General features: G+C 41.0%; 1 protein-coding gene across 11 annotated transcripts in view; it reads right to left on the reverse strand.

The window, feature by feature from the left end:
• The window catches only part of MACF1 (microtubule-actin crosslinking factor 1), a 375,956-nt gene that overhangs the window by 155,304 nt on the left and 209,829 nt on the right, over window positions 1-10,823 (reverse strand). For 7 of the 11 annotated variants that reach the window (XM_027864638.1, XM_027864641.1, XM_027864635.1 and 4 more), the window contains exons 35-37: window positions 9,800-9,935; window positions 1,578-6,905; window positions 410-559 (exon numbers count right to left, since the gene is read on the reverse strand). In XM_027864638.1, coding sequence (XP_027720439.1) covers window positions 410-559; window positions 1,578-6,905; window positions 9,800-9,935 — 5,614 coding nt within the window. The remainder of the gene's footprint in view (window positions 1-409; window positions 560-1,577; window positions 6,906-9,799; window positions 9,936-10,823) is intronic. The other 4 variants (XM_027864644.1, XM_027864643.1, XM_027864645.1 and 1 more) reach the window with 1 other exon arrangement.

Genomic DNA, 10,823 nt, shown 5'->3' on the forward strand with positions numbered 1-10,823 from the left:
ATCTGCATAGACAGATCACAATTGAAGTAATGGAAACTGATGTCATCACCAAAAGTATAAAGAGAAAAGAAGAGGGCCCAGGGAGAGGGTACTGAAGGCCAGACACAAATGGAGAGTAGGATATGAGTAAGGATCTTGTGAAGGAACCGAGTAGTTAGGCGGTTAGAAGAACCAACAAAACTGCAACGGCTGAACAGCAGCTCTAACACTACCAGTGGTCAAGTATTATGGAATTTAGTCAGTCCTTCTTTAAAGACTCCAAGCTACAGAAGCTTGCAGACCCTGGGACAAAAGTTACCTAGAAACCCCATTCAAACATAGAAGTCTAGAAGTAAGACTGAACCCAACTCATGAATCAGCTGTATCTTTTCATTGTGCTATTCTGGGCCTGAACTCTCTGTGAACTTACCTTTGCCTGGCACAATTGATCCTGCAATTCTGCTAGGCTCAGCTCTGCTGGACAGATCTGCTTGGTTCTCATCTCAATATTCCGGAGGAGAGAGAGATAAGACACTAGCTGCTCATCATGTTCCAAACAGAGCCGGCGGCTATACACTGTCTGTGGAACCAAAAGAAAGACTACTTAGGCCTCAGACAAGTTTTTTCTGGTTCAGTTTTCCCCTTCTGAATATTAGAAAGATTTTCATTTTTAAGACACTAAAACAAAGCAAACTCAGAGAGATCTAGACTTACATATGCTTCCTTTCTACTAAAGAATCATTTCAAATAATGGTGACAAAATATAATTTCATAAATTCCCAGTTACCAGGTCATTACCATTAATGTAGATGCAATGTTTTAGCAAACATATCAATTTCCCAAAGGGTGTCACAGGTTGTCATATCATCTTCAATAGAAAATCTCTATCTTGGAGATTCTGCAATGTTTTGCAGAAGGGCATGCTAAACCACTGCCTTAATTCCCTAAAACAATTTCCTATACAGGAGATGGGCCCTATTAGGAGGGAGTGTGACATGGCATAGTGGAAAGGTCACTAGATCAGAAAAGCTGAGTATGAATTTCTATTCTACCAACTACTAGCCATGTCACAAGAAAAGAGGGCGATATGGTATACTCAAAGGAATACTGGTTTAGCAGTCAGAAGATCTGGTTCAAATCTAAGTTTAACTATTTACTAGCCTTGTAACCTTGGATAAGTGATTTCATCTTTCTCTGGGCCTCTATTTCTTCAGCTGTAAGATGAAGTGACTGGACTAAATCTATACAATCCTAACTTTCTATGTTTAATTTATGGATATTACTCAATCTCCCTGAGGCTTGGTTTCTTTTTCTATAAAATGCACATAACATATGCATTACAACTACTTCATATAGTAATGACTGTTACAAACATTACATAAGATAAAGTGTGCAAAAAGTTTAGTGAATACAGAGAGCTATGAGTAATGAGTTATCTCAGGGAAGCAACTACTGAGCACACCCACTCTCTCTATGTGTATATATGTGTATCATTTTATGTACACGCATGGATTCAACATCTAGTTTTTGCGGAATTAAACTGCTAGTAATCCAATCATAGCCAAAACAAAAAATACACACCCCAAAGTCAAACTTACTCTGGCTGCTTTGAAGGGCTCTTGGCCTGTGTCTTCATTCCCTTTTGCTTCTGGTGAAGTTACAAAGAGAGACTGCTCACTGCTGGAGCTCAGAATCACCTTTTCCTGGCCTGTTTTCTCATCCAGCTTCCCTGCTTGGGCTAATGCCAGGGTTACTGATTTTTCTCCTTTATTCTTTGGACTAGACCTAGACTTAGATCTAGTAGTACCAGTGCCCTCTGGTGTAAGGTACACTAAAGATCTGGGAGGTTCTCCAGTTACTTCTTGTAATGGCTTTTCTTTAAGCTTAAGGGTTACAGAAGATTCCCAATTAATTTTGGTGCCCTCTTCAATTGTTTCTTCAAATAACACTATTTCTGGATTGGCCACTATGGGAGAAGCCAGATGTGAAATTTTCTCTCCAATTATTTCATGACCTCTTATTTGTTCAGATTTGAAAATTCTGCCAAGTTCTTCATTGTTTCTGCTGTCCTTGTGCAAAAGAATATTTTTTTCTGAGAATCCCAAACCCTGAGTTTTCTGTATATTTGCTCCTGAGGCTGTAACTTCCTCAATTTTAAATGGTATTAGTGAGTCACAAGTTACCTCTTGCTGTGACCTTTCTTTGGGGCCATCAGATGAGACGTTCATGTTTACTTTACCTCCAAAAGAGACAGAGAGATTTTGGAGTGATTTTGCTGGCATGAAAGTTCGGAAAATGTCTACATCCTGAGTGCCTTCTTTAATTGCTTCTGTGGACATTACTTGGGGAGCTATGTCCTTTGATTTATCAATTAGAGAAAATTTCTGATTGACACACGATTCTTTCTCTCTTTCCTGCACTGTACCTTCTTTAGCTTGAAGATTTTCCTGGGCGTCCTGTTCATCTCTGGTAGTCATCTCTTGAGAAAACTTTGTTCTTGTGACAGGTACTAGTTTGTATGCATGGCCACTTTCTTTTGCATTCAGTTCCTTTTCCTTTTCCCTTTCCCTTTTCATATCAGTAGTGATTGGTTTCCTCATAGTAAGGTCAGTCAACAACTTACCCAAAGTTCCACACTTTGATTCTTGTGTCTCTGAAGTCAGTGATACCCTGTCCTCTAGAGTTTGTCTTTCCTTTGTATGTTGGATTATTTCTACTTGAGCAACGACTTCTTGACCTGAATCTGTTTTCTCCTTTTCTGTGTTTCTCCCAACCACCACTCTCATCTTTTCAGGAATATCAGGACTTTTCATTTTTATTTGTTTCACACCAGAATTGTAACCTTCTGGGTGAGGCTGTTTCACAATAATTTGGTTTAAGAAAATGCCCTCAAAATTTGGAAAAAATGTGATTTTGGTGGAACCTATAGCAACTTGAGGAACTGTCCTCTCACCCTGATCCACTGATTTATATCCTTCTGATGAAAGCTCCCTCACTTCCAGATCTTCTATAGACCCTCCTAAGCTCTCTATTCCCTGAACACCTTCAACAACCCTTACTTTAGTTTTTTCTTCTGTAGCCCTACACATTTTCTCTGTTTCCTCTTGGTTTTCATAATAACTCACTTTGGTTGCCTGGTTATAAACAGTCAATATTTCCCTTCTTGGAAATTCATTTTTTAATTCACATGATTCAATTCCTCTTTGAATTTCAATCGACAAGCTGTCATTTATTCTTTGAATATCTGTCTGAATAGAGGCTAACAATTCAGGGTGGATTAATCCTCTTTCAACAGCTTCTATTAAAGTTACTCTTTGGCCACTAGATACATCAACAATTCCTCCATTCAACACCTGATGAGTCGCAATTACTCGAACCATTTTCTCATCTACCAATTTTTGTTCCAAAGCTGACTTTAATGATAGTTTTTTGCCTGTAGCAATATCTAAAATTCCGCCAGCATCTGCCTGGGCTTTCAGTAGTCTCAACATAGGCACAAGGTCTACTTTTCCAAGTTGGGCTGCTTCAGACAGAGTGAGTTGTTTGCCAGCTACTCCATCTCTGACATCTGAGAAGGGAATTATCTCTAGATATCTCTGCCCAGATTCAACATCAATCTTACATTTTTTAATAAGTTCTGAATAAGGTATAATTTTGCAATTCTCAGGATCTACAATCCCATGAATCATTCCTGAAGACAATGTGGCTTCACTGGATGAGAGTCCTGTTCTTACAGCTTCTGATAAACTCACTCTTTGGCCAGAAATGGGATCTACAAAGCTTCCACTCAGGGTTTGAATTTCTTGGACTTGATTTGTAAAGTCTCTGGTAACGAGACCAATTGCTATGGCCTCAGGGAGGGAAATAAATGCCTTTGTCTGAGGATGAATAAACTGATGAAAGCATATGTTCTCAACTTGCTTGAGTTCTTTGGACAAATCTCCATCAATTAAACCATGTTCAACGGCATTATCAACAGAGAGCCTCATCCCAGAACCGTGGTGAATAATTCCTCCATCCACCACCTGTTTAGTTAACAACTGAATGGCTTCTTCTCTCTCCAAAAGACCTTTGTCAATGGACTGGATAACTGTTAAAGGAATTTTGGTGTCAGGATCTATAATTCCATTTGTTTCAACCTGTAAACTAATCAGCTTCTGTTTGGTTTTCTTCTCAGACTCTTTACCTTTGGTAGCTTTCTCCAGGCATATAAGTTCTCTCTGATCAGCACTATCCACCAAACCAAGGTTTGAAGCCAAAGTTACTGAGACTTTTTTATTTCTCTTCAGATCAACAATTCCCCCAGTCACCAGCTGCCCCTCTAAAATCCTTGTGGCTGTTTGCTTATCCAACAATCCAACCCTTACAGCATCTCTCACAGAACAGATAGTGTTAGTATAGGGATCTAAGACACCACTTATGGTTTTGTCTGACATGAAAACTTTCTGTAGAAGGTTCTCATTCATTAAGCCTTCGTCAATGACTTCCTCCGTTGTCAAAGATTCACATGTTTGAGAGTCAAAGAAGCCCCGGAACATTTTCAGTTTTTCCATAAGTTTCACCGCAGTGTGGCTAGGTACTATGCCACAGGCCACTGCCTCATTTAGTAGGAGCTTCTGGCCAGTCTCATTGTGAAGAATGCCCCCGTCTTCTAACTGTGCTGATAACATTTTTAAGGTTGCATCTTCACTTGGCTCTAAAGGATGGGTCAGTAATGGTGACATTTCCATAACACCATCAACTGACATACTTTCCATATCTCTTTTTATCATCTTCATCAGACTTTCACTTGCCGTCTCTCCTCTTCCCAGATTCTGTTTTTGGTCATTACTTTCTTCTCCTTTTACTAATTCACCCATTGTTCTTTCTTTTCCCAGTAAATGAAGAGCCTTAATATTTAAGGGCTTCACGTCTGTCTCTGGATGCAAGGTTTTCTCTTCCTGTGATTCTGATTGTTCACTCGGAGATTTTACAAGGTCTCTTCCAATTCTACCAGGAACATGTGATTCATCTTTAGTCCTGGGTATGATCCCTTGCTCTTGCCGTAAAGTAGAAACTGTCTCAGTTAGAGTTCTCTTATTTTTCCTTATTGGTTCAGCGGATAAGGGGTCTTTGTCAACTAAAATTTGAATGCCCACAAATTCTTCGCTAGAATACAGTTCTTTTGGCTCTTCTTTCTTGATTACGGAATTTTGCCTTTGTTGTTCTGATTCAGTGTTAAGTATGTTCTTAAGACTACCAGGATTTGGAATTCCCTTTTCTTGATCCTCTGGGAATGAATTTTTCCCAGACTCTTCTGAAGTAGAGGGGCTTACTTCTAAGATCATCTTTTTCTTTTCTGTTTGTTCATCTGTTGGTTGTTCTTTTGCAGATCCCTCTTTCAGCGCAAACTGTAATTCTTCATGTCTTATAGTTAAACCATCCCCTGTGTCAATTTCAGGATGTCTTACACTGGCCAAGTCTCTTATTTCTCTGGGAGCCTTGGGACTTGGCTGGCTAACTTCACAAGTTTCTAGTGAATTAGCATGGGGTGTTTCCCTCTGTGCTGGTGTTAGGATTTCCACTAGCCTTTCATCTAACAGAAGCAGTCTGTGTCCACTGTGCACGTCAATATAGCTGTGAGTCATCAGATGAAACAAGAGCTTTTCACGATCACTTCTTGGTACACGTGCACTTTGGTCTTCGCTGTCTAATGGGGCTGCTGCCACAGTACTAATACTAAGTGCACTTCTTTCTAAAGAGCCTGCCAACTGCATACTGGGCATCACATCAGGTATGCAAGTAGATTTTAAGTTCCTGGCAATGTCTTTGTCCAAGATGCCTTTATCAACTGCTTCCTTCCAGGACCAAACTTCTGTAGTTGCTGGTTGAAAAAGAGCCTTGATATAGTGCCTGTTGCTAAGGACTTCATGAGCTAACTCAGTTGATAGGATACCTTGTTCCAGAGCATCAGCAATTGAGAGGATCTCTCCAGATTCAGGCCACAGCAACCCCATAAAAGACCAAAGGGACTGGAGAATCACAAGGGCCATCTTAGAGGCTATTAAATTTTTCCTTACTGCTTCATCTACTGTCAGCCTATACCCTGTGACAGTATCTATGATGCCCCCTGTCTGAAGCTGCCTGATGAGGATGGCACAGGCCATGTCCTGGTCAATCAAATTATGTCTTACAGCTTCATCAACTGTTAGGCGATGTCCTGTTCTGGGATCGACAATGCCACCTGCAAAAAGCTGAGCTTCCAACAACCGGACAGTAACCTGTCGATCAATCAGTCCCTCCTGAACAGCACGAAAAATGCTAACCTTCCTGCCTGATTTCAAGCTCACCATCCCCCCCGCCAGTTGTTTGATGGGCAATAGTCTCAGCCCTGAATCCTGGTGAACAATACATCTTTGCATGAGATCCAGTAGACTGATTTTCTCAGCTGTATTGGGGTCAATCAAATTCTTACAAGATCTCAGGTGAGTCTCTATCTTTGAATGGAGCTGTGCTGTGGTGAGTCCTTGGTAAGAAGCTTCTTTCAGGCTGATTTGTTTTTCAGTGGGAGAGAAAGGAAAGCTTCCAGTAGCCAGGTGAACTTCTAAGATCTTCATTCCAACTCTCTCACTGATTTTTCCCTTTTCCATTGCTTCAACAACAGGAAGATAACCTTTGCCTTCAGAAAGCAGGTTTATTGAGGATTGGGCATCCTCTAATTCCTGAAGCAGGTGGCAAGTCTGTTGATCAATGAGGTTTCTGGACAAGCCTTCCTTCAAAGTGAGTCTTTCATTGGTCTCAGGGACATCCAGTCCAGACATGATAACCTGGGCTTCCAGGAGCACCAAGCCCGTGTCTTGATCAATGAGGCCTTTCTGCATGGCCTTGAAGATGGGAAATATTTCCACTGTGCCCAAGTCAATCACCCCAGCTACTGTTCTGCTTCCCTAAAAAATAATAAAGAGGAAAATAGGAATAAAACTAAAGAAGAGGCATGACTAAATAAGAGAGACATTTAAAGTACTTCAATGCATAAAAGTCAGAGGTATCTCAGCCCAGGTTAGAGAAAATCCCACATGTAGGAGCTTGAGAGTTTATGGCAAAACAGAAATATTTCATAACCTGCATGGTGCTTAACCAGGCTGTAAACTCAGCCAGGAGACCAGGGTGGGGCTGAATAAAGATCGATCTGAGGACAGATCGAAGAACTCACTTTACAGTACTACACAGTGGAAAGCAACTAGGGTGCCAAGACTAAATACGTCTATGGTCAGTTCACCGGAGACCATCTATAAACACACACAGAGAGCTTTCTTGCTCCCTCATTAACAGTTTTCTAAAAGAGAATAATTCAAACCTTGACAGGAAGCGTAATGTTTTTGGAAAAATCATTAGATTGGGAGTCAGAAGATCTTCTAGGCTTACATCTTAGCTCTGCTACTTACTAGCTGTGTGACCACAGAAGTCTTTTGAACTTCTGGGCCTCAGTTCTAGTATCTGTAGAATGTGGTTGTTAATACTTATACTACCTCTCTTACAGGACTGTGGGGAGGATTAAATAAGGATGTAAAGTACCTTGTAACCACAGGATATTATAGAATATGTTATCATGTAACAACTTCCCACTACTTTCTTTCTATCTTGTGTCTGCCTTCCATGAATAAGGCTCTCATAGCAGCCAGCAGCTCCACAATGCCAAGTATACTACAATTGGTCCATAGGAAAATAACAAACAAGTTTAGGCAGCCCTGCAGCAATGAAGCAAGATGGTCCCAATGGAGCCCTGTCTCCTATCCACTTAGCTGTTTGTCACTGCAGCACATCTATGTTCTTATTTACACATAATAGCTTTTCCCTGAACTACTCTGATTTAAATTAGCTCCAGGAATTGGAAGTCACATGAACAGGCCAAGGAAGCACGTGTCATGAAAGCCACCAGTAGGCTTCTCCTCTTGGCCATTCAACGGGTAAAATCAGAAACAAAGAAGAAAACATATGTAGAAAGTTAACCATTCAAGGAGGTGAACAAGAGCACTAGCTTCTGATCTTGGCCAAAAGGATCACTGCACCTCATGAAATGAAGTTTCTTTTGAGAAAGCTTGTGAAAATATTATTTGGAGCCAGACCTTGTGATAACTGAGAAAAAAATGATTCTATTCTGGACTCTGTTTCTCCAATAAAACTCATGAAGTCTCAGCAATACCCAACCCTTGGGAAGAAAACGCGTGTGAGAGGGCGCAAGAAAGAAAACATGACTATCCTTTCCAGCACACTTGTGCTGAGAGCAGGAGCAGCAGTGAGCTAGAAGCGAACTTCTGAAAAGGCCCTACCAAACTTGACCTTTCAGACCTAACCAAGCTCAGCAAAAGGAGAGAGAAAACATAAAAGGCTTTTACTTACCAGAGCTGTAGGGTACGTACGCCTTGAGCAGCTAAGAGACAGAGCCTTATGGAGCAGCTCAGCCGTATCACACACAGTGTAAGCTTGGTGTTAGCGTCCAGCATGCGACTGTTTTGCTTTTGCAAAAAATAGAACCCCAAACAGGTCGTCCTCTTTTCTCTTTGTGCATTTGTGTTTAAACTCCAGGGGGGTTAGTGAAACTTGTAAGCAAGGATGTCAGTTAATCATAACAATACTTCACATGAAACACACAAACAGTACAGGGAGACACATCATGCTCAATATAAATGGTGCTCAGCAGCTTGTATTTTGGGGGGAGGAGAGAAGTTTTTGGTTTTTTTCCATTTTCATAACCTTACAAAATGAGAATCAGATGTTCTCAGCAAGCAACTGTTAAAATTGTTCACATTCTCCTTTATATGGTGAAGCAACGAAGCCACTGTCAGGAAGATCCCTCACAGAGAGAAGAAAAACTTGCTCATGATTTTCCTATTTTAGATAAAGTACTAGTGACATGGTCACTTCAATTCTTGCTATAAAAATTTGGCATCTGGAGACCCGAGTTGAGGTGGGCTCTCTCGGAACATCAAAGTGATTAGGAAGACCAATGATTCCTTCCCTCTCTGTGCATTTGGAAGATTACCCAGGCCAAATTTCATAATGGAGTAAGCAGAGATCTTGGTCAAATCCCAAATCCCAAATCCATGTTCATTGCTTCACAACATAAGAAACAAGCAGGCAAATGCACATAAATATCCCAGAGACACATGTATATAATGTGGTAAGCTTACATACACATAACGGATACCTATGAAGGACTTATGACAACCAACAAGAACTCCAACCCCTTTCACCTGGCCTGGGAAATTAACAAGTGATAGAGACAGATGAAGATGCCATGTTGATGGGATGAGCATGGATAAGGGAGGGGGGAGGTTCAGTGTCTCCGTCAGTGATGTTTCAAGCTCCAGGTTGCCCATCTAACCCATGCAGGAACTAAGAGAACCACAGAGGGGATAGTCCTTCCAAAAGGAGGGTTGAGTTCTCAGGTCTATCTCTACGAATGAAACTATTCCAAAAGAAGAACCTGGGGGTTCTCTAATTCACCATGACTCAAGACCTAATGGGCCCTGGAAATTAATGATGCCAATAATCACAATCAACTACAAAATGACCTACAGGAAGGAACCTAAATGGGCCCTGGGAAATTCCCAGGGTTCTGGTTCTTTGGTTCTGGTTCTCTTGACTGACCAACACATTACTGAACCCCACACCCCCCTCCAAAAAAATGTGAGAGAGACATTAGATTGCTAATGTGAAATTAAAAATCAACAGCAAACTAGTCATGAAAGGCTGATGAATATGAGCTCAAACCACCAAAGTCTCTTGCCGCTGCATGTAGATATAACCTCCTGGTATCTGGGTAACAAAGCACAAGTACCTTTTGCTCTGTCTTTTGGGCTAGCTGGCCCTGAAGCTGCTGAAGCTGACGGGCCGAGCCATCACACAGCCCCTGGTAAGTTGTCTTGAGGGCCTGCAGTTGCTCAGAAATTCGCTCTTTTTCCTGGTTGGACAGCCTGGAAGACAGCAAGAAGAGGCTTATGATGAAGATAAAGTACAACCCAGGTCTACTCTTAATTTCAGACTGCTGAAAGACTATAATCTGATGAAAATAGACTGAATCTTTCGACCACAAATCAGCCCCCTGAAGGCACAATTTTGCTTCTGGGTTATCAATACACAATTCATTTCTCTCTCAGCTTTTTGAAATTCAAAAGTCTGAGGACCTAGAACAAGTACAGTAGGAAAGCAAGTGCTGGGCTTGGAATCAGACAGATCTGAGTTCAAATCCAACCTCAAACATTTACTAGCTGTGTAGACCTGGGCAAGTCATTTAACCTCTCTCTGCCTCAGTTTCTTCATCTATAAAATGAGGATAATAATAGTACCTACCTCACAGAGTCATTGTGGGAATAAAATGAGATATTTGTAAAGTGTTGAATGCAGTGCCTGGCATATAGCAAGTAGATGCATCATAAATGCTTGTTCCCTTTCCCTTATACACAGATATTAAAAGGACTTCAGAGAAAAGGTCTCATGCTAGGAATCAGACTAAGGTAGAATTAAATCGCCAATATAACATTTTGGCTAACCAGACCGCTCTCCTTCTAGAGCAGGGGTTTTTACTCTTTTTTGTGCCCTGGACCCCTTGGGCCATCTGGTGAAGCCTATAGTCCCCTTCTCAGAACCATGCTTTCAAATAAATGAAGGAAATTCTAAATTTCAATTAAAGGTTAGCAAAAATAAAGAAATAACTTTTTTTCATCCAAATTCATGCATGTGTACTGAAATCTACCCTCAGCCCCCTTTAAGAAAACCTGATCTAGATTTTAACTTAGCAAATACACACACACACACACACACACACACACACACACACACACACACACACACACACACACACA

This window comes from Vombatus ursinus, unplaced genomic scaffold (assembly GCF_900497805.2).
Source record: "Vombatus ursinus unplaced genomic scaffold, bare-nosed wombat genome assembly UNPS02014775.1, whole genome shotgun sequence".
Lineage (NCBI taxonomy): Eukaryota > Metazoa > Chordata > Mammalia > Diprotodontia > Vombatidae > Vombatus > Vombatus ursinus.